At 39.6% G+C, this 24,447-nt stretch overlaps 1 protein-coding gene across 2 annotated transcripts; it reads right to left on the reverse strand.

The window, feature by feature from the left end:
- Nucleotides 1–175: 175 nt before the first annotated feature.
- TOPBP1 (DNA topoisomerase II binding protein 1) lies at nucleotides 176–22,942 on the reverse strand. Of its 2 annotated transcripts, none has more exons than XM_063155929.1 (28): nucleotides 22,921–22,942; nucleotides 22,512–22,599; nucleotides 21,774–21,908; nucleotides 21,087–21,230; nucleotides 20,412–20,593; nucleotides 20,098–20,291; nucleotides 19,118–19,297; nucleotides 18,089–18,258; nucleotides 17,377–17,540; nucleotides 16,219–16,466; nucleotides 15,611–15,930; nucleotides 14,645–14,817; nucleotides 13,402–13,613; nucleotides 12,521–12,810; nucleotides 11,608–11,781; nucleotides 10,567–10,676; nucleotides 9,402–9,525; nucleotides 8,875–9,021; nucleotides 8,286–8,382; nucleotides 7,490–7,682; nucleotides 6,461–6,687; nucleotides 5,199–5,362; nucleotides 4,148–4,262; nucleotides 3,472–3,635; nucleotides 2,326–2,466; nucleotides 1,354–1,443; nucleotides 744–905; nucleotides 176–415 (listed from the first exon to the last, which is right to left on the reverse strand). In XM_063155929.1, the coding sequence occupies exons 2-28, from the start codon at nucleotides 22,590–22,592 to the stop codon at nucleotides 272–274; spliced, it is 4,545 nt and encodes a 1,514-aa protein (XP_063011999.1). In that variant the 5' UTR covers nucleotides 22,593–22,599; nucleotides 22,921–22,942; the 3' UTR covers nucleotides 176–271. The 2 variants fall into 2 exon arrangements, with proteins under 2 accessions (XP_063011999.1, XP_063011997.1); XM_063155927.1 differs by lacking the exon at nucleotides 22,921–22,942 and adding an exon at nucleotides 22,788–22,875.
- Between the last annotated feature and the right edge of the window lie 1,505 nt (nucleotides 22,943–24,447).

Consider the following 24,447-nt stretch of genomic DNA (forward strand, 5'->3'; position numbering starts at 1 on the left):
TTCTGAACTATTATTATATAACTGTGTCTACAGACAAAATCACTAGTGATGGGATAGTTGGGACAAGGTAAAATACGTTTTGGATGAATTCTTGCCATAGTTTTAGATGCTACTGGTAACCAAATCAATCTTTCCTATAAGCATTACTGCAAATTTATTTTAATCTCAGGACAAATTAAAAGTGAAACTCAAAGCTTTTAATTTTTTGGGCAAGAATGAAAAAATATAAATATGAATTTTAAAATGTACAAATTAAGATCAGAGAATATGCTTAGTGTATTCTGGATCGCTTGACTCTGCTCATTTCTCCCAGTGCTTTTCTTTTCTGGGATGATCCAATTCCAAGATCTGAGTTATTCTGAAGGTAAGACTCAGCTTCTGGCAAGCAGTAAGACTCCATTGGGGGAGGTGGATCCTTCAGTAAAGAAAGAAAAAAAGAATGGGTCAGCTCAAGAGGAGCAGCTTTTGAGATAACAGAAACAGCTCATTAGTTGTGTAAAACTGAAACAACAAAACAAATATTACACACCTACAGTTTAAATATGTTTTGCAAGCAGCTCCTACCCTGCAAGGGATCCCACTGCCAGTACCAGAACAAGTCATGTTAGAGCATAAATTTGAGGCCACAGATCAAAGCCCTCAGCACGGGCACATTGTGGCAACAGTTCCTGGCAAAGGAGAGCAGCCATCCCCTGCAGGGGGCTGGGGCAGTGTGGCAGGCAGGGAGCCCCGGCTGTGCCCACCTGGATGAGGTAGTCAGCGATGTACTCGGGTTTGAGGCAGTTCACTCCCTGGGCTGCTGCCTCTGCCACGTCCACCCTGGAGTCATCTGGCTTCAGTTTGCTGAAGTCAGCAAAGAGGTGAGTTGCTTCTTTAAAGAGAGAAGCAGAATGGCCAGAGAACACCTACAGACAAAACACGACCCACAAAAGTTTAGTTGAGTTTCTTCCCTAAGACAAATGCAGTTCATAACATTTAATTTCTCTCATCAAACTAAGAGAAACCAGTGGGAAATCAAATACCATTTACAGCTGCATTCTGTACCATCACATACCTGTCCAAAAGGGTGATCCTTCCCATCAGAGCAGGGGACAGAAATTCTATCCTCAATTCCCACCAGCAGTACTGACTTGTGTAACCTCAGACAAGCTGCTCTGCCTGACCACTTGCAAAGTGAAGATGACAAAGCTTTTTCCTCCCACCCTTTGACCATCTCTCAGCTACCCTGTGTAAGCAATTTTGTTCATTAAGACCTTTTACTCTCATGAAGAATGCCCAGCACAGAGTTAAACAGAAATAAAAAATAATTAAACAACATATGCAGTTCATTGTTTTTTTCAATCAACTACGTACTTTTGCTCCGCCCGACTGAAGAAGGCGCCTGAATCCTGCTTCCTTGGTTTGATCAACATTCAGGATCACTTTCCAGCCACTGAAAGCACCCTAGATAAATGACAATTCAGTCAAAAGTATGCTGATATTGAACAAGTACAAAGATCTAATGGGTCTTCAGATGAAGACCTGCAATTACCCAGTTTTGCCTTTAAGTATGCATGCCAGAAAAAAAATCCACAGAACATACCAGCCCCCTCTAAGGGAAGACCCTTGCAGAGAGTGTGCTTCCCAAAACACCAGACACTGTGAAAAATGCATCTTAAAAAACCCCCAGTAACTTGGAAACATCTTCCCCAGTTCCCCCAGCATGCACTTAGTTACAGTAACAGCACAGAGGGCCAACTGGTTGCCTCCTAGGAACACTCTGCGTGGTTTCCACATAGGCAAAGGGCACGGAAGATTTGTTACAAGCATTCCGTTTAAAAATGTTACTGTAACACACCAGATTTCTCCCGACATAATTGAAACATAATTTTTCAATGAAACCTCAACTGCAATGCCTGATTTGAGAGGAGTTGAAAGGCTTTGGGGAGTTCAAGTCTCACTTCCAAAAATCTCACTGAAAGACTATGAAAGCAGTAAGCAGTTTTGGTTTCCTAGCAGAGCTGAGTTAGGTTAGCTCTCCAGTGAGAGCTCTGAAGAATAAACATCATCTTCCTGGCTGAGGGACACTTACATACATAAGTAGCCACATTCCAGCCTTGCAAAACATGAACAGTGGTTCAGAAGAGACTAAGACTTTTAACATACCATCACAGAAACTTCTTTAAAAAACAAAATTACTTAACTAGAATATATCAAGCCAAGATGTTTTGTTCTTAATAATAAGACAGAACCTTCCCCTGACAGTGAAGTTTTTAGTTTCTTGATGACAATCCCAGTCCTGTCCATCCACACTGAACAACTCACATTACAGGATTATCTATATACCTCAACAACACCTGTTTCTTGCTTCCCTTTATGAATTTTTTTCCTCCACCTCATGGCTGCCACTGCTAGTTTCTTCTGGTTTACATTGATTCCAGACAAAACATTAAGTATGGAGTTACTTCCCCACTCATAGTCTTCTTCCTGAAAATAATCATAAGCTTGGATTACAAAGCAGTCTTGCCAACTTTATCAGCAGAAGAATAGATTTTAAAAACCCACACCAAATAGAAATAAAAAAACCCTGAAACAAATCTCATCTCACTGTAGCTATATATATAAATGGATTTTATCTAGCCAAAACAGTTCTAGGTAGAATTCAAGATATTGATATTCCAGATAATTTAGGTAGATAATTTTAGGTAGAAACAGTTCTAGCTAGAATTCAAGATATTGATATTTGAGATAATTTAGATAAAAATGTGCAATTGCTCTGAATTGCACATGTTTATCTAAATTAACTCATGTTTTCTGTGACATCAAGTCTTGCACATAATCTGATTCCTCTTGCAGTTACATCTACAATAGAATTCAACAGCAGGACAAAGCATCTCACTACACTGGATACCACTGATTATATTTCGGCAGTATCTTCCAAAACAATTAAAGTCAGTTTTAATACGTAAGGATATGAAGTAGTTTACAGGCCTTTCTTTAAAGTTAGCCTGGTCAATGTAAAAGAACTGTCTGAGAAGTATCAGAAGAGTGCAAAATTAACAGTTAGGAAGGCATTGGAAAAGGTAGAGTTCAAAAGTATTTACATACATGGTTATAAAATCAAATTATTTTAAAATAATATATGTTCATTTATTGAAAGAATCAAGATTTTTTCCTGGTTTAACAAGAGCCATGTAAATTTAGCTGATAACAGTGAGAATTTACCAAAAGGTATTCAAAGACTCAATTTTAAGAAACAATTATAAAAAGCATAGGTATTTAATTTATCTTACATTAGCAGTTTGGTGCAGGGCTATTTTTCAGACAAAGGTGGCCAAAACCTCTCAGATTTTGGATTCTCTAACACTCCCATGGCTTGGGCACCCTAAACTAGCAATCGGTTTTGTGAAGCTGTCTTTCCCTAGCAGTGCAAAACAAGAATAAACGCAAAAAGGTAAAACACACTCGTGTCCTAGTGCTAGGGTGACGTGCCTGAACAAAGCAGCCGGCTCCCCTGCACGCCTCCAGGTAGGAACGGTGAAGCACCCACTTGCCAGCCGCCATCGAGGCCAAGAACTTCTCATTGCGAAGAGGATGTCCCACAACGATGTGCGTGCAGCTCGCATCAAAGTACTGCTTCTCAAGCACTATTCCACCTTGAAGTGAGGAATGAGTCGCATTCAAATTATCTAAGTATCATGCCACACGCAGAAAGGATCAACTCTAAGTGAGAATTATTTGAATTCAGACAAAAATTCAGCTCAAATTTACATGGAGAGTATTGTCATTGAAAAGACATGGGCAGAAGCTGCTAGGGAGGGAGAAGCAGCCAGGAAAGAGTGGCTCTGTAAAATGCAACAGCAACACAGACAGGAACAAGAGACCAGAAGAGAGCCCATCCTGGGCACTCCCAACAGTAAAGAATGAGGCTGTTGTAAAAACAGCTAAAAGAAAACTATCAGAAGACAAAACCATTGCTGTTTTATGGAAAAGCTGATCACTCACATTATAATAACACTATATTCAAAGAATTGCTCACAAGCACAGAAAGCCATAAATTTGAGACCTCAAATCTGATGAGTCACTAACAGAAGCCCTTTCTTCTCTCCAACAAGACACAGCTGAGCAGACATATACAGACAAATACTATTCTGAATTTCACAAATACCTAATTTCTCAATCAGATGGCAGTAATCAATTCTTTCTTGAGGATTAAGAGAAGACAGCTGAAATTTACGGAGTTTTTCTGTTTTTTCATCAACCTTCTTATCTTCAGTAACAACCTAGAAATACGGTAACAGATTTTGAAAATATGACAGAACGATTAGGTTGACAGCTGACTATTTCTCTGCCAAATATTTATATATTAAGTTTCTTTTAGCTGGGAAAAGCAGAACCAAACCTGTCAGTCACTTGACAAAAAGCTTGGATCTTATCGTATTATCCTTAGGCTCCTGCCTGAACATCCTCTTGGTTCCCCCTTTCTTCAGGGCACAGCTGAACTAATCTGTCATAACAAGTAGCCCTTCATTCACATCCATGGAGTGCCAGGTTGAACACATGAAGAAATCAGCACTGATCTATCACACTGCCTCATTCATTCACTTTCTGTCAGGTCAGAATACCATGGTTTTTGAGGGCCTTTCCACTAAGATGATATGCTATGCCTCTGAAGACACACAGCTGCTGAAACTTTGAGCATCAAGTGACACACTGCAGGTGAGACTATAAGCTCATTTTCCTTTCCCTTTCCAAGTTCAAAATAAAATAGAATTTTAAACCTGGTTTTGGCAGAAAAAAATAATTTCCCATTTGTACCTAAACATAAAATTCCAGATACAACCAAAGAAACAAAGGCCTAAACTTTTTTCTGTCATCCTAACATGGCTGGAGGAATTCCAAGTAGTATACATAGTAATTCTTCATTCCAAAGCCTGCCTTAGCATCTCAGCACTAACTAATGGGACAAAAAGCTTCATTCCTCTAAACAAACAAACCTCATTTTTTTGAGCAAATATTATCTGTTAAAAATCTCAAAGGAAGGGGGAGTAATGAAAATAATAGAAAAAAGATAATAGAACTGTACAAAAGTAATCCACCTCAAGATTTTAAATCCAGATCTGCACATGTTATATTTATCATTAAATTCAAAATTTCTTTAGGTATAACTGCATCTCTCAGAACACAAATCATCATAAATATATTTCCATTTGACAAACCTTTTCTTTGGGCTCTGGTGCCACAGGAGGGTTAGCCAGGGGGAAAGCAATGCTGGGTGCCTGTGGAGTAGGGATCAAGTTATCCTTAACAGGTGTTTCGGGATCTCTACATATGGGATTCTTCAGCCTTTCAGTCACATCTCCATGCCCAGCCTCAGGAACATCTGTCAAAGTAAAGTGGTGTTGCATGACTTGCCTTTGGAAGATTATAAGTATGTATAAAGATATAATAAAAATTAAAAATCTCCACAACTGCTGCTACAACATGTACAGTTATATTTCACCTGCCTTTGATAACGATGCTCTTCCTTATACCACAAACCACCAACAGCAATATTGCAATCATGTCCCTGAATGCCTTGCTTTTAAAAAAACACCTGAAAACCTCAAATGATCTGATTTCTTTGGCTAAACTGGACTGATTTAGTTGAACCAAAAATCAGTTGAATGGAATTATCTAATTTTCTTCAACCTCCTCTAGGACAAGGTCAGTTTTCAGGAAGACTGCTGCTATAGAAACTCTGCAAGTAGACTGAGGAAAGGAGTTGGTGGCAGCAGGGAGAGAGAAATAAAGGATTCTGCTATCACAGAACAGAAAGAAAGCAAAACAGATGGATAAACATCTGGTTTTGGCAGAAAAGGTATGTTGCTTCCTTAATCTTAGCAACAGACTTCTGACCTCAAGAACAGGGAACATAAATATAGTATCTTTCCCAAATCCTGACCCAAGCATGTCCATCAGCAACTTAACACATCTTGGTGTTTTGGGTCTGTGAGTTACTCTTGTACCCCAATGTTTCACCTATAAATACTTTCCATTCCACTACAATGGAAAAGATTGTCATGGTATTCCCATTAGAATTCCACTATACTTACCTGTGGAGTTCCCTGGAAGCCAGCTGTGGTTCAAAAAAACAAAGAAACCAAAACAACTTGAAAAATTTTATTAAGTCCTTCAAGTTGTTGGCATTTTTTTGGAACCACAGCAGTCTATTTTTAGTAAATATTAAAACTAATATTAGACTAAGTATTTTTAGTCTATATGGTGTTTGACCACAAACGAATGGGAAAGCTTCTTTTTAAAAAACAGCAACACATAATGGAACTCAAAGACATGAAACTGCATTTTTGGCCTTTGAGAAATGCCAACAATGCTCACATTTTTTGTAAGTAGAACTCAAATACTACTGTATTTTAAAATAAGTCCCAAGGCCAAATGGATGCTGTTGCACAGAACAAGAATATTGCATTTGTAATTTTACCTATACCAGCCATCTCTGCATCAGGTACAGATCCTTTGAGGGCAGACTCATCCATGTTCTTATTGGTGTTACTCTGACCTTGCTCAAGGTACTGAGAGGGACTATTAGGCCACTGAAGGTTGCTGACAAGTCTTGCTCTCTCTTCCCTCGCAGTAGGATCATCCCAAATGATCTGCTCGCTCTGGGATGGCTCTGTATTTACATCTGCCAGTGCCTGGCGGGACTGCCTAAGGGAAAAACCAAGACACCTTACAGACTCATTTTACAGAAGACTTCCACTCTAGGAGGCAATGTGTTAATGATCACAGCAACTGCAGAACCCAAGTGACCTCATTATTAGAAATTATGGCTGGGAAAGGGGAAAATTTCACAATAGAAGCTATTCGAGCACCTTGGCTTTATGAACCTAAGTGTCAGCATGGCTGAAAACAGGCACCCAAAATACCAGCAGATATTTTTTATTATCTGCATATTAATAAGTTATTATAAAATCAGTGTACCTTACTCTTTATTAAGCCTATTTATTTACAAATAGGCACCAAGCAAAATGAACTATTTTGCAAGGGTTCCATTAGTGTCTTATTGCACATCAGTATTGATGGAATTCAAATCCTATTCTCCATTTGGAGAGAAAAGAAAAATAAAAGAGAAGAAACATTCACAGAGGTGCTCTGCAGTAATGCGTACTACTTCTTTATGACTTATGTAAGCATTCATACACACTTTCTTCAAAAGCTATAAGAACACTAAGGAATCTGAAGAGAAAGAAAATAAGCCAGTTCAAAACCTGAACATTAAAACCAATCATACTATTCTGGTTTTTATAAAAAACAAAAGATACCCACTATGGATTAAGGCAATATTCTGACTTCACCTAGCACATCCAGTTAAACATTCTGAATTGCAGAAGCAACTCAAGCACATCATCAAGACAATACATTTGAAAATCCTGGAGACCTATTCAAATATCAGTGAATGTCTAAATACATGCAAGGACAAAACAAGATACATTTAAATACAAATCCATACCTTAGAGCTTCCAAGACCCTACTGCGGCCATTTCGCACAGACCGTGCGCTGTCGGGAGTGGCTGGAGAGCCATCAAAGCTGCTCCTTGAAAGGGATCCTCTTTGCCCTTGTGGCTTCACTAGTGATGTGGCAGACATGAGCTCCTGCAGCTGCTTCTGGAAGTTCTCCCTCATTTCTAGTGCTTGGGTTAAAACTTAAGAGAAGAAAAAAAACTCATACTATCACAACTCTTATACTGAAGCAAGTGAAAAGTGAACAACTGCTCACTGCCTCAGTGAAAACTGAAATTCCACTCAACCTCCCTCCTTCCACCGGGACAAAGACTATACATTAAAAAGAGGAAAAGTACTTGGGCAAGACTATCAAGGAAAACTACATATGCCCAAAGTAACTTATTCTTAAACACAAGGAGAAATCTCCATTTGGCTCACTTCTGAATCTCCTCACACAATCTAACTTAGATCCACATTAATACATTTAATTACATAATATATACTCCAAACCAAAAATCTGTCACATTAAGGATGAACTTCAGTGTTTTAATAACAAAGAAATGGCAATTAAGTATCTTCCAATGACTGGTCATGATTTTCTGCTGGGCTGCCAAGATCTTTAAAAGAGAGAGGAAAACCCTTTGCTGGCATCCAGCACCAATAAAAGCTAGCTGTACTTGACCTGTATACTAACATGCTACTTGAAGTTTCCAAATCATAGCATTCAGCACCTGGAACTGCAAAGGCTCATATTGATACTCTGATAGTCCATAAAAATTCTAAAAACAACAATTTACATTTACCTCCTTTGGATTCACTTGCTACAATTTGTTCTTCTCCTACAGTGACTGTTTCCTTTATTTGGTCAGTAGTTACATCATCTTCATCCTCTGGAATAATCTAAAAACAATGAAGACAAGGAGATTTCTGAAACCCTCTTTTTTTTTTTTTTTTGCTTTTTAACCATGTATAACACTTGTATAAATTCTGAAGATCATTAATCTTGCCTTAGAGTAAATCTAACCTTTCTGCTACTGCAACGACAGTAGAACAGTGAACAGTAGCATGGATGACAACTCCAATTCTGCAATCTTAATGTCTACTAAAGCAAGTTCACACCTTGGATCTCATTACCTAAAAGAAAAGATATTTATCTTTTCAAATCTGGAGAGCAAATGCTGAAATGCCTGAGTTTTTCTCCATCATCCTAGAAGATGAATATTACAAATGCAGAAAAACCTTACAGAACATATGCAATAGCTACTATTAACAACTAGCTAAACCTGATTCAGGACATTGCTGAATTGCTATCAATGTGCTTTTATTACTATGTTAATATAACTACTAACTGAATTCAAATCATGGACCACACATTGCTATCACACACCATACCTCATTTTCCTCTGCTGGTTTTCCAGTTGAAAGAAAGGAGGAGGAGGAGAGCCTGATGTCTTGTGCTGCACTGATGTCCAGGCTCATTTTGGGATTGTAAGTGTGAGGAAAAAGAGATTCAGGAAGCCGTTTACATTCTTGGGCACTCTGTAATAACATCAGTTAATCAGAGAAAGATGAGGAATTGACTGAGATAAAAAACTTCACACCTAAACATAAGAAAAGTACAATAAAAACATTGTCAAAAGAAATACTTCACACAAGGAGAAAAACGTGGTTGCCATTCTGGGAAAAATGTAGCAGAAGTGTTCAGTGGAAGAGAATTTATTTTCTCCTTACGGAAAACAATGTAAATGTACATCAGTGAAAAGAGATCACTCAATTTATTAATTCAAAGCAGGATGCAAAACATCAGTCCTTATGTATGTTTAGAATAAATGCTTACAGAAAACCCATTGCTATAATTTGGAGGTTTTAAGCCTCCATTTCATTTTACTTTTAAATGGGGAAAAAAACAAGCTTCATACCTCTAAAAGCCAATGTTCTGAAACAATATGTATACCCCGTTCTTTAACAGATTTGTACTCCTTATTGTTATCATTCTGTCCGCCCTTATAGATGAAGTGTGTTACTGTTTCATCAAAGCACCATCTGGAAAAGAGAACAAGATACAACTTGAAGATGGAATTTCTATCAAAAAGTATCATAAATCCAGCTCAAAAATTGTTCCCTTGTTCAAGTTAAAGTAATTTTGCCTATTTTGTTATGCCTCAATAAACAATGAGCCTACTTTCTTTGATAGAAAAGACAGCATTCAGTTTCATGATAGCACAACTTCAACATGTTTTCAAAGCATTCCTGAAGAAAACTAAATAGGATAAACATATGGAAAGTAGGGGGTTTGCTACATGTTTTGTTTTTATTTAAGTAGAATTTTAAAACAGTTTCTGAAAAGAATGTGTGAGCCAGGACAAGAGCTTTTTCTTTTGTTGCCATATTGAACTGCAAGTGAAATATTGATCCTTGAAGCTCAAAATAAACAAAAATGATGACTGTCAATTTTTAAACTGATAAAAACAAGTATTTTCTATCTAATCCAACTATCTTCAGTATTTCTAAGGCACTACCAAACATAAGGCTAACCTCCTTCACACCATGAATAATAACATTTATATAAAAGTCAGTAGCAAAACACACATAGTGGAAGCAGAATTCTGTCTTAAATCAAAAATGTTAGTTTGTACTTTCTCTTCATGATAACCTATTTTTCCTAAGCTTTTCTAAGAACACTGACTTAGCCATGCTTACAATCAAGAAAATAACTTGTTTTGAGCCAGGAGACACATACACAAATTCACGTTAGATTCAAAATGTAAAATATAAAGCAAATGTTAAACCATCCAAAAGCAAAATTTCTTCAAACCAAAGGAGAAAATAAAAACAAACTGCAATTCAAGAAGACTTCTGGACAAACAGTCTTTCTGACATGGACTTACAAAGAACATGGGGACTAGGGAAGTGGTAGGGAAAAATGGCTTTATTGCACACTACAAGTGGATGACTTGTAATGTTGTTTAGGATGGTGAAATCTAATGTTTAGCTGCAGCAAAAGACATAACAGTATGTAAAGACTCAAAGTTATTAGAATTCACATCAGTGCAAAAGCTCAGAAGCCACTGTATTGGCTGATACCTGTAGTCTGCTCCAAGAGATGCTGCCACTGCATTCAGCTCCCTTTGCCTCTTACTAAGTTTTTTACTAACATATATAACAGCACCAGCTAGAGGCTTGGGCTCTTCTTCCTGGTCAAGCAGGAGGGATAAAAACAGGAGAGTCATGATTAGAAGGCTTCTGTATCAATAACAAAAATACTTCAATATTTAGTGAAGCATGTAGTAAAATACACAGTGACTACAAAAGTAAGAGAAACACACTTCCTCTATCTTTGATGCTCCCCAACCCATGCTCAAAACCCAGCATTATTAACATACCATGCACTAGGAATGCCAAGACAAAGTTTCAGCCAGTCTCCCTAGAACATACCCTACTCCTTTCATCACAGGCTGAACACTGAAATTAAGGAATTCTGAAACCTGATGCTACTGAAGTATTTCACTGTAGAGAAGTGAGTGAGAGAAGTGAGTGAGAGAAGCTCCTTAGAAGACTAAGGAGCTACAAAAGAAGCAGCAGCCTTCCCTTTCCAGAGGTCATAAGCTTTCTACCCCTCCAACAGTAAACAGTGCACTAACATGGCAAGCAATACATAAATCCTCCCTTTCCTCCTACATCTTTTTGTTTTCTCTCACTTTTCTTCTCCTATTAAGGACAGAGGAAGGCAGGAAAAGAAGACACATGCATCAATAAAGAACCCAAATTTTAGTCCAAGACAAAATACCTAATCCTGTTTAGCTGGAACATGAGAATTTCTTAAGTGTGATATATCTCATTCCAATACTACAGTTTAAATTGGCACATATTTATGTCATATTACTTAGCCACTGCTTAATATTCGAGACAGTAATGCAGATAGTAGAAAAAGGTTTTAAAGTTCTTTGCCTTCCATAAGGAAATTCCTCTATCTTACATTGCTTTAACTGTCATTGAAGAACACATAATCATATGAATTTATCACATATAACAAAACACAAATTCCTTTGTAACTTAAATCATAAAAGATAAAGCTTTTTCTTATTTAAACCTATGCTCCAGCAACTAAACCCCCAAATTTCCTACCACTTCTGGCTGTGCAGCAGCCAACTGAGGGCTGGCAGTAAGAGCTGCTGCATGAGTTGTGCTGCTTGCCAGTGCCACTTTCAAGTTTCTGCCAATGACTTCGGAGAGAGGTGTGCTCAGTTTCCTGTTTCTTTGTTCAAAACCCCTAGGAGTTCTCAGAGCTTCCAGAGCATCCTATTAAAAAAAAGAAGAAACTGACTGCCTTTAATGAACATTTTACAAAATTCTAACTCAAGTGCAAGTTTTACAAATACAGTAGGACTTCATACTCCTAAACCAGGAGAGCAAACTACAGTTACCAAGAGCAACTGTAGAACCACTGCACAAAAGCTGTACAAGGCAAACCCCATCTTAGAGCCTGCAGAAGCAAAACAAGGAGACAACAGTTTATTAACCTCTCTGTTCACTGCCATCTCTGAGAACTGCCCTCAATGGAAAAGCCAGTGACCAAACTCAGGTACTCCTAACCCCAACCAACTACTTTCATGTACTTGCACCTTGCTCTAAAGCTATTACATTAAAACATACCATCAATGTAGCATTTTATCAGAAAATGCAAACACTTGTTTACAAATATGGGGAGCAATTCCAAGGTGCCTTGCCACATTTATCAGTCTCTAGATGCAAAGAACACAGACTGGATACTCTCTGAGGTGTAGGACACACAAGCATAATAAGCACAAAGGAGCTTTGCTGAGAACATTACAACACTTACTATTCAATAAATTTAGTCCACAAGCCATTAACTAAACTACATAAATAAATGAGCCAGTTTCCCTGGCTTTGTTCAAAAGGGAAAGTCTGTATGTAGCAGCACAAAAATAGGTAAAAGCACAGGTTTCTGTGCTGTTTAAAGTTTATGCACATGTTAAATAGTACTAGCCACACAGACTAAAAAGTTTGCAAAAATCACCTTCACATCAAAAGAGGGCTTGAAGATCTTGTCTTCGGAAAGAAACTTTGATGGTGTGTCAAGATTTAAAGATGGTTCTTTCTGAAGTGGTCCCCCTTGTGCAACAGGAGTTGTCTTCCCAGTATGATGAGAGATTACAGCTTGGAAAGCTTTACTCTGAAACCTGTTGATATCAAGGGGGGTCACAGGTCCTTTTTTTCCAGCTTCAAGAATATGAATAGGCTGTTCAAAATTAGGAGATTTTACAGTCGCTGGTGTCTTGCTAAGCTGAGTAATGAAACTCTCTGTGTCTTTAAAAGAAACAAAGAAAACATAAGCAAGTAAATTGGTTTTCCATTTGAACACAGACCCCACACACTCTTATTTAAACAGCAACTATGAAGAATTGAAGAGAGGGGCATCAAATCATTGCAGACTAACAAGTCTGAAGTCCTAAGATGGATCTCTAATCAATTCTCATGCAAGCTACAAAGCAGCATACATGCTGAAAAGGACAAAGTGTAAACACTAAGCTTGAATCCCAACTGACTGATAAGCACCAGAGCCCACTGGCTCCACGAGATTTGCAGCAAACACACAATATCATTTCTGTAATCACTACTCAACAGCATGGTTGCATGTGCAACCTGATCTAATGGAAAGTGTCCCTGCCCATGGCAAGGGGTTGGAACTACATGATTTAATGTGCCTTCAAACTCAAACCAATCTACAATTCTATCTTTATATTTGGAAAAATATCTTATCTTTATATTTGGAAAAATATCTTTTAGCTCTAATACTTTGAAGGTGTTAGGAAAGAAAATTTCATCACACCTGCTTTCTTTATTGTGAACAAACAGTACAATGACACAATCATATCCCCTAACTTGCTAAGAACGAACCTTCAGCCTCTGCATTTTCAACCAAGAACTGGCTTTCATCTGCCCTCTTTCCTGTCCTTGCAGACTGCAAAAGCCAAGCTACAGTGACTGCTGGCAAATTCCACTTCTTCGCAGCTTCATACTTGGAGCCGTTTGGTTCTCTCACCACAAGATGGGTGCTGGCAAACATTCCTTTTTTCGCACTGGCTTTCCGTACAAAGAATTCTTGGACTCTGCAATCAGGTTGATAAAACATTCATTTAGTCATGAACAGCATTAATCTAGGCAACATTTATACTATTATAATTTGTATTCTCACAATAGAAGAAGAACCAATAGAAGTAGATATTTAAGGCAACCCACTTCACACTTTACAGCCTAACCTGAAGAAAGGAAAAAAAAAAATCCACAAATACCCCCCAAATAACTCCCAAAACAACAACAAAAAATGCTACACAGTAATGTTTCACTTCTACCAGCACTGAAAACAATTACTCCAGCAAGCCCCCAGCAATATCCCATTTTTAAATCCTATGCTGAGCCTAACATTCTTCAGCAAGATGAATGGAACAGGCTTGCTTCCCTTACAGAGTCAACAAGCATCACTTCCAAATGAAGAACAATCTTCTTTATATTAGAGTTCTAATCTTATCATCTGTGATACAATCTTGCAAAAAGATGCCAGGATTGAGAACTCATCAGCAAAGAATTCAGTCTGAGCAGGCTACAAACCAGACCAAATGATACTTACTCTTAAGCTATGCTATTTTGCCATGTCATGACTAAACATGCTTTTCTTAAAGATTTTCAAAAATTTTTGTGAACTCTAAGCAAATAGAACACCATTTCTTAGGAGCTGGGATACCGAATGGGGTTCACCATACTTATGAGGCAAAGTCAGATAGTACTGAAGTGGTCCTTTCCTAGACAACCAAAGAGCAACTTGGAAGGCCACATCTGAAAACCTGACTTGCATTGATCAGTTCATGAGCAGAGTAAAAAGCTGCTGAGACTCAGTTACTGAGAAATAAGAGACTGAGCATACTCTGGTAGAAATTAGACTGTGTGAGTACTGACCATATTTCCTTAAAAGAGAGCAAAATTAAAGACCTATATAATGATGTCTCATTGCTTCAGCATGAGGTTTTGTAAATGGATGGAATTCAAAAGAGTTTTAACTCCAGTATCTGTACAGAAGAAATGAAATGCATAATGGCAGCACATTGGCTCCTGAAAGATCAAGGAGAAACTGTGCCAGAAGTACCTGGCTCCCAGCAGTTCTGCCAGATAAGCAAGGGAGTCTCTCTCTGCACCCGTGAACTGGCTGAAAGAAAGAACACAATCTTCCAGAGGGGTAGCTCCTTCCATTACCAGGACTGGTGTGAAAAGTGGATTGGATTGGAGATCTAAAAGGGCCTGCTGTTCCACGCACGTTATCTTCAAGAAGGTGAAAAACATAAAAATGTCAATGGAGTCAAATAGTAACAAAGCCAACAAGATTTCAGCAAATCTACAACAGCATTTATGGACTCAACAATGAGCAATCATACTTCCACCATCACACAAATTATTTCCCACTGCTTCAGACAAACTCTTTCTTAGACCATGTCTATTTTGTCAAGGTTGACATACTGAAGCATTATTCAGAACTTTTCAGTCACTAAAATTCCAACTCTGCATGTTCCCATGAAGCTGGAAGTTTCCAGTTCAGTACATGATCTGAGGGTCTGTACAGATTTACTTCAAAGGAAGTTACCTAATACTGAAAACTGCTAACAGCAGGCAGCCTATATCATGGGCCTGCTCTTGCCAAAGATGGTTAGTATTCTTGCATTTTTAAGCTATAAAGACTTGCTCTTCTGCTACAAATTAAAAAAAAAAAAAACAAACCTTACAAAAATCATGAAACAAACAAAAAAACCAAATCATTTTTAGTCAACTAGCTCCTTCTACAGTTCATTCAGACAGAATGCTGTCAGACCTCATATAAGCCTGGGTCATGACAATGAAATCCTGTTTAACAGTCCTGTGGAAAATGAAGTGAAACAGATAAGACACCCTACAGATACAGAGGCTTTAATGAAGGCTTTTGTTTAGCACATTTCAAATTAAATGAGGCTGATATCTCAGTATCTTTATATTTAAGCCATTAATAACTGCATTCTGACAAGACAAATTTCTAATAGAGATAACTGTTTATTTGGGAATTGAAAAAGTGTAACTCCCTTACCAGCCATGTATTTGTGACAACATCACCAACAGTTGCCTTCACAGTGCACCCTAACAAAGGTACCACAGCATAGTCTGCAACGGTTCTGCTTTGCAGTGGCAGAACTTCTCCAGCATTTTCCTTAATAATATCTGCAAGGCAGGATTCGTCCTCTTCACTAAAACCCAGAAGAAAAAATCTCTTCCTGAAAAATAAGCCTCCTTCAGCCAGTGCAGAAGACTCTGGCAAAGACCCATTACAGAAAGAAGGCTGATTCTCTCCTTGGGCAGTCGAGTTAGTAACATCACTGAAGGTTCTGGATGTTAGTTTTTCAACTTCATCTGAAAGGTTAAAGAAAAATAAAAAAGAATCAAGCATAATAACTGTTTGACAAGAACATCAAAGACAACCCAAAACAGTTTCATGAAGAAATTACACAACTGTGCTGTTTTCAGCAAAGTTTTACTTAAAAACTGTTCTACATAGGCCTATTTAAATTTGAATTTTGAAACACAAAGTAGAAGTTAACATACTAGATGTGAATGAATTTTTAATAAGGAAATTCTGCAAGCTTAAATGCTAATTATGAGCAGTTAAATATTCTACAGTATGCTGAGCCTAGAACATACCTAGTGCAGAATAGTTATCTGCATATTGAGAGAGGAAGTCATCTTCAGCAGTTTTCTGGTGTTTTATAATGTTCACAGCATCTTTCTTCAAGAGACTGGCTTTTCTGGGAAAAACTGACTTCAGTCCAGGTTGTTCTAAAATTGGATTCTCTAACAGCTGGTAGTTTAGAGGGATATAGTGCTCCACTGGACACAGATAACCTTTGCCAAATGACTCCAGCAACCACTTTGCTGTCACTATATGAGGCCTATAAAATAAAATGTTATAGAAACAAGTCACAGCAGGTTTCAGTCCAAAAAAAAACAGTATATACACACACAAAGTCTGTAACTCTAATACTAAGCAAGCTTTGGGCAATTTACAACCCTTAAAAGACTTTAATTCTTTCCGTCTGATAAGAGAGCATTTCACAAATATTTTCTAAAACACAAATGATATCTGCCACTGCTGCACTGCCAAGTTCTTCCTCCTCAATGCACTAATAAATGCACATTAACACCTTTTTTTCACCAATAAAACACTGGCTTTTCTACCTATGGCTACCCAAAGATACAGTACTGACAAGCCCATGTGGACATATTTACTACCACTAGCTCTAAGTCTTCTCATTTAAATCAAGAATTACTTAGTAGTTTCAAATTAATATATGATTTCAAAGAATCATAAAATGGTTTGGAAGAAAACTTAAAGATCATCTAGTTCCAACACCCCTGCCATGAGCAGGGAACATCTTTGACTAGACTAGGTTGCTCCAACCTGGCCTTGGACACTTAAAGGGATGGGGCACCACAGCTTCTCTGAGCAACCAGAGAAGCCTCACCACCCTCATAGCAAAAAATTTCTTTCTAATAGCTAAACCAAACCTCCCCTCCTTCAGTTTAAGGCTATTGCCCTCTGTCCTGTCTCTACATGTCCTTGCCAAAAGTTCCTCTCCACCTCCCTTTAGGTACTGGAAGACCACCCCAACTAGGTCACCCCAAATCTTTCTCAAACAAATCCTCTCAGCCTATCTTCACAGGAGGGGTGCTCCATCCCTCTGACCATCTTGGTGGCCCTCCCCTGAACTCACTCCAACAGTTTGATGCATTTTCTGTGTTGGGGACACCAGAGGTGGAAAAGAGGTGTAACTAGATTTTAAGCAACACAGTTATCACAACCTGTGAGCTGTCTTGTCCAAAAAGTGTTTCAGCTCATCATTATTTTCCCCCACAATGACATGAGTAACATCTTCATTAAGTTGATTAAATCGAACACCACCACCACAATTAATAAGCCTTCTCATCTTGTCCAACTTCCTGCCACTGAAGCCGCAGAGATAGATCTACAAAGAGAACAGAGCAACAAGTAAAGCCTTAAAAATGTAAAAAAAAACACCAACAAAATAAGAAAAAATAAAGTAGACTATTTTGGTATAATTTGTTTCAACTGCTGCAGAACACAGAAAGTAGTGCTGCAGCTTCTGAGAAGCAGCAAAAAGAGTTAAGCATTTATAAAGATTAATTTAGCTTTGCAAATTAGTCTAGCAATGAGTCAATGTTTACTAATGGAATGAAACCCTGAAATTGCATAAACAAAATAAGCCCAAAACCAAACAAACCCACACACTAATTCTAGAACCCATTCCCTCTAATGTTTAAATGGAGATGCCTATAAATATAAACTTTTATACTTCCACTACATTTTTAATATAATTATAGTCACACACACAGATAGGTAGACACACACACAAGCACATGGACACAAAATAAATTTGGTATTTGTTGCTGACCATGGAAATTATTTACTCAAGCAGAAAGTGCCAGTGCTTCAACATAGTTGCTTTTGAATTGTTAAAAGTGAACACTTCAAAGTATACACCGTTAAACATACTCGACACCCATCTAGCAAATCTTCAGCAGCTTGAAAAGAACTTATGTCCAGGTTTTCCAGCTCATCAGAAACAGGATCCAGTCTGCTGCTCATAGCTGAACTACATGCAGTTTCATTAACACCACTCAAATTGATATTGGAAATGTGGCTGACATCTGAAAAGGTGTGATCTTAAAATAAAAATAAAATTAAAAAAGAAGGCATTAGATTTGGCTCAGCTCTCTCCACTGCTTCACTAAAGAAAATACAGACTTGCCACTTACAATTTTGTGGTGCTATAAGGAAATGTAAAGTTTGAAGAATGAAAAATACTAGGTAAATAAAACCTTTGCTAAACCTTTTCTTTATACACAGATTGAACATCATCTTATTAGAAAGATTGCGGATCATCTTCTGTTTATTTCCTAAAGGACGACACCCATGACACAGCAGCCAATGAGACTTGTTTGCAAACCTGTTATTCTAGTTTTGTGACACCTAAGAGAAATACTTCTTAAATTAAACAGGACTCTTTGTTGTAGAGAAATCAACTCTTAATTTAAGAGCAGTCAGCATCACGTGGATGTACATTAAAGCTGGCTATATCTTTTAGGCTACCATGTGTGCTTACTTTTAACTGTCCTTCTGTTATTAGCATGAAATAAATAAAAGCACGTGTATAAAGAAAAACTAAATAGAAAAGAAGATTAATAAAAACTTATTTGCTTTGCCCCACCCCAAAACTGCATGTTTTCAACTTAAATCTATGAACAATTGTGCTTTTTTAGGATGTACAGATATACACTGCTGGTTCTCAAGCAGACAATCATGCACCTAATTCAAGTTTATTCTTTTAATCAATCATCCACATATTTCAAGACTACGCATGTTGGAATATTCAGTGTGCATAAAAGCAATTTATTATGCTTTAAGCTTAAACTGAATCTAGAACCCAAACTATCAAGCCACTATTTATAAAAGCAAGCATCTTACTCATCTCAAAATAGTTCTTTCTCCTTAATGAAACACATTTTAAAATATCTTACTTACTGGGAGGCTTGCTGGTGTCGTTTGTAGGTGTTGATGTACTGGGTGCATTACTCAGTTTTGATCCAGCCTCTATTTTATACATTGTCTCATCCTGACAGAAGCCTTTCTTGATGCTGTCAGAAAACCACTGCACAGACACACAGTGCACATTCCACTTTTTGGCACATTCATACTTCTGACCTTCCAAATGAAAACAAAATTTTAAAAAAGTCACAATTATTAAAAGACTAAAGCATCAAATATCGATTGCTAAAAGATGGCTGGACATTAAGAAAATTTAGAAATTCAAATAACTGATTTTAATGGACAAATTATGTTATACTAGACTGTTGATAAGCTGCTTATGCTGTAATTAAAGTCAGAGTAGAAAAATCTCATGGATGGCTAACCCATGGTATGACAAGGCATTAAACAAAAAGGGGAAAAAGGCTTTAAAGCTTTCAAGCACACAAAAGGGGAAAAAGTCCCAGCATATTTCACTATCAGCAAAGAGAGGGAAATCAAGGCAAAAAAGAAAACCTTTCCTTTCTTCTCACAATAAAACTAAAATCCTTTCATGCTCCCAAGAGAAAGGAAAAGGAGCTTTCATTTTACCTTAGTAGGGAATTTGGAAGGCACAAAGAATAATCAGCTAAAAAACATCAGGCCACAATCCAACTTCAATCACGGTACAAATTACATCCTATCCTGCTCTCCCAAAAAAAGTTTTTCTTTTCTTTATCCCCTGTAGGATTTTCCCTTTTCCTTTCTTTAAATGCCATCTATATCTCTGGCTTTTCTTCCTCTTTTGTTCTCTTTCTCATGTCTTTAAAGCAAAGCAAAGGTGCCCTGTGTAACTCTTTCCATAACAGTGATTTCCTAGAGAGAAGCAGTAACAGCAACACTGAAGCAGACAGAGGCAGTTCCAGCTCCTGTGCTTACACACCTTCACACTACTTCAACTCCAGGAGTGAAAACAGCATTTATTCTGTCAGTTTTACCTTTTGGCTCTTGCACTATGAGGTGAGTGCATTCATTCATCTTGAGCTGCCCCGTGTACTGCCCGCCGTGCTCAGCAGTGAGGCGCTGCACTTCTTTCCGGTCGGAGCTGCTTAAGCCAGTGACACAAATCGTGCAGCCAAGGAACACAGGACAGGCATAGTCTTCCATGTTAACATCAGTGTACCTCATCATGCTACAGGGATGGAAGAGAGAAAGAAGTTATTGTGCAAGTAAAAGCAGCTAGGAAAAGAAATCAGTCTGTACATAAGAATTAACATTACCCAAAACAAAATCAGTTTTGTTTTTTTCATACCCTTGCTGAGACTTATCCCACAATGTCTTAACCCAAGAGGGAAGCAAAATAGGTTTCTTCAGGGAAGCAGCTACCAAGTATTTCTTGCTGCCAACTTCTCCAGCTATAAGATGAGTTACTGACACGTTGAGATCTCTGTATACGCATCCACCCATCATTTGCACATATTTATGAACTTCTTCCTGGATGGAGGAAAAAAATAGAGAAAATCATCAGGGGAAAAAAGATCCTATGTGACAGTCATGTTCATCTTACACCAAGAACACGGATTTCAATTGCCCATTATTTCCCCTAAAAACAGTTATAAAATACTAACTGGATATAAAGCCATAAAACATAACTGTAATTTCCATTTTATTTGCACTTATGATAAACTGAACATAATATATATCCTAAATAAGAACACGACAATTATCCTGTATGAGCAAAATTTTGCAGATGGTTGACATTTTAGGCAGTATTAGAAAAAGGTATCTGAATAGAGTAAATGTATGTAATAATATTTGAGGTGCATTAATATGTGAATAAACTACACATTGTCTACAAGCTACAGAAGACTTGATGGATCTAGGCACAATGAGACGTACATGCCCTGACTGCTGCCTTACTAATGAGCCACGCAAAGCAAATACCAATGATAACCAGCTGAACAACCCATCCTTGGGAAGGCCTTACCCTCACGTCCTTCTCCAGGCTGGTACAGGACACTGTGACATCGGCCATGGTCATGTTGTACACGGGATGCTCGGCTCTCGGGACACACCGCTGCGACTGCATGCAGTACAGAACTACCTGTGGTCCCACAATCCTACAGCCAAGCTGCAAGAAAATAACAGGAAAAGCACCAAGAAAATAAGCAGAGGGTACATTGGCATCAGGAAGACTTTCCTTGTTCCTGAATTCTGAAGAGGGCAGGGCTCTTGGTCTGTCCTCTGCCTTCTCCTCTAGCACTCCCAGGTAGCTGACAGGTTTGTTTTTACTTTCAGTTCTGGATTTTCTGTACAATCCTTGTAGATTTTCTGGCCTCAGTAAAAGCAGCTGATGCTATGGCTATGGCCAAAGAACTCCAGCTAGCCTTTGTCCACAAGACAATTTCTTGCAGATCAAATCATGTTTATCAGGAGATAAACAGTGTAAGACCCAGCTCAGAGACTCCAGCAGAATCAGGACCAACCATACCATTTACTTTTCCAAATGTTTGAAAATAATCATTATGCTTTGCTTCATCCTGTATCCTAAATACAGGATGAAGCTCACACTGCTGCACTCAGTGCAGGAGAGAACATGCAGGATCTAAGTAAGGACATGAGTGCTTCCAAACAGAAAAGAACAGAGCTCAAAGCAAGTTGTTGGGTGACATACCTTCTTGAGATGACTGAAACCCACACCATTGAAAGGATCACAAATGTAAAGTGATTTATCATTTTCTTTTATATTGAGTACTGTTTTCTCTTCAAGGATCTGGAGATGTTCTTCTGACTGGAATTCTTTTATAGACTGCAGGTAAATGAAGTGAACAACAACATTTATTTAATTAGTAAATAATTAATAAAGAAGCAATCCTGTGCAAACTACCCAAGTGCACATCCTTGAAACACCTCACAACAAAGCTACCATGCAAACAGGTATTGGCAGAAGAAAGGGCTAAAACATCTCATGGGCGTCCCCCTCATTCCCTTGAGTCTTCAGAATATTCTGACAAATATTTGGCACAGAGGCCTTCAGGACTCGATCCTGCCGTACAGTGCCTTTGGCTCCCAACTAACCTCCCAAGGTGTAAAACAATGCAGAGTGTCCTTTCAAAGTTTGTGCTTAGTTGAGTGACCACCATGCAGGCCTTCCAAGATACATGTCCCCTCCCTACATGCCACAGGGTTTTGAAATTGAAGCTACTTCATGAGGCTCTCCAACAAAACTGTTCTTGTTCAACAAGCTTTATTACACACTATTATTACACACTAAGCATCCCTGCTATAGAAACAGCTTTATTTCCAGGCGTACACATACAACTTATCTTATAGTATGGCACATGCAGCTAACTACGATACAGAAATCACACACCAGTTCACCAAGTTCACCCAGGTGACCAAACCCACTTACCTCAAGAGCTTTAGAAAAATACTCCGAGCTCCCGGGAGACTTTATGAACTTCACAAAAAACGGCTCCTTACTACTTCTCATCCTTCAACTAAGAAGCAAAGCCCAGTGAGCGCCCTGACATTCCCGCCGCAGCCCGAAGCCCTCTCGTCCCTGTTCCCGCCGGGCCACGGGCCCGGCACACGCCGCCCGGCACCCGCTTCAAACGGGCACGGAGGGGCGGGGATTGGCCGGCCCCCACCCGAGAGACCCCTTCCCACGGGAAAGCCCCTTCCTCACCGGGAGGCCCGTTCCCCACGGGGCCCAATGCCCGCACGGATGGGTCCCTGCTGGGCACCGGTGCCCGGCGCTCCCGATCCCGACAGACCCAAACCCGGCCCCACCGGAGCCCCCAGCAAACCCGGCCCCTCACCCGCGCGGGAAAGCGGCGGTGCTGGCACTGCGCAGGCGCGGGGCGGGGTCGGCACGGGGAGGCGGGGCTGGGGTGCGGCTGGGGCGCGGGGCCCCAGCGGATGTGGGCGGGGCGGGAGCGAGGGCTCCGCGTGGCTGCGCGGCCGCGCTCCGCCCGCAGGGGGCGCTGGGAGCGCGCGTGGGGGAGCGGGCGGGGCGAGCGCCTCCCTGAGGGCGGGGAGGGGAGGGAGCGGAACTTAGGGAATCGTACAGGGATAACGCGTTGGGAGGGACCTGGAGCCTCAGCCTCCTCTGCCATGGGCAGGGACACATCCCACTGAATACCCTATACTGCCAGGGATGGGGCAGCCACAACCTCCTTGGGCACGCTGCTCCTCACCACTGTGCACTGTGACAGGAAAAAAATTCTTCCTAATATCTAACCTAAATTTCCCCTCTTTCAATTTGTGCCCTGTATTATTCAATTTATGCCTTATATATATTACTCTTTGTCCTATCACTGCAGTTCCTGACTGTGAGTCCCTCTCTGGCTTCCCTGCAGGCCCCCTTCAGTTACTTTGTATTGGGTTTGCAGGGCCTGGGTTTTGGTAGCTGGGGTGGCTTCTCTGAGCAGCTTCCAGAAGCTTCCTCTATGTCCGGCAGAGCCAACCCCTGGCAGATCCAAAGGTGGATTGGGCCAATTAGAAATGGCAGTAATGCCTCTGTGGTAATATATTTTAGAAGAAAGAAATCCAAAAAGTTGTGGTGCAGTGGTAATTGTGGCCAGAGAAGAGCAGAGTGAGTTGAGTTTTTCATCAACCATCACCCCCAAGTCTTTCTCCACTGGGCTGCTCTCAATCGCTGCTGCACCCAACCTGGAGCTATGTCTGGCATTGCCGTGACCCAGGTGTTGGACCTTGCACCTCACTTCCATTCCTGTAGATTGTAGCTTCCAAGCTGTGGGCAAAAACATCAAATGCTCTCCTTCCAGAGCAGGGTCTGGAAGCCTGAACCACCCTCTTGGCATCTGCCTGCATCATGACAGGGTAGCCCTGCCTATGCACCCAATGCACCTCCCTTCCATTCCTAGTCACCACAGTGGCTTGCTGCTGTTTGCATAATACTGATAATGCCTGTAGTGGAGGGAGTCATTGGATTGGGAGATTTTCTTAGGAAAAGAGACCACAGCATCAATTAGGTCGGAAAAGACCTCTGAGATCACCAAGTCCATCCCATGACCCAACACCACCCTGCCAACCAGACTATGGCACCGCACCGAGAGCCGCATCCAGTCTCTCCTTAAACACCTCCAGGGACAGTGGTACCTCCCATTGGAAAGTCCATTCCAATACCTAATCACCCTTTGTGTGAAGAAATTCATCCTAAAAAATGTTTTGAATGAGAAAAGCACAAAAAGCCTGCCTGAAGTAGTGCATGTTTGTTGGCATCAAACTTTACAGTGAGACCACATGGTGGCACTGTAATCTTAAGAACTGAAGGGAAGGGTGTACACAAGTCCTCTGTAATTGTTAGATTTTACCTAGATGAC

This window comes from Melospiza melodia, chromosome 1 (genome assembly GCF_035770615.1).
Source record: "Melospiza melodia melodia isolate bMelMel2 chromosome 1, bMelMel2.pri, whole genome shotgun sequence".
Taxonomy (NCBI): domain Eukaryota; kingdom Metazoa; phylum Chordata; class Aves; order Passeriformes; family Passerellidae; genus Melospiza; species Melospiza melodia.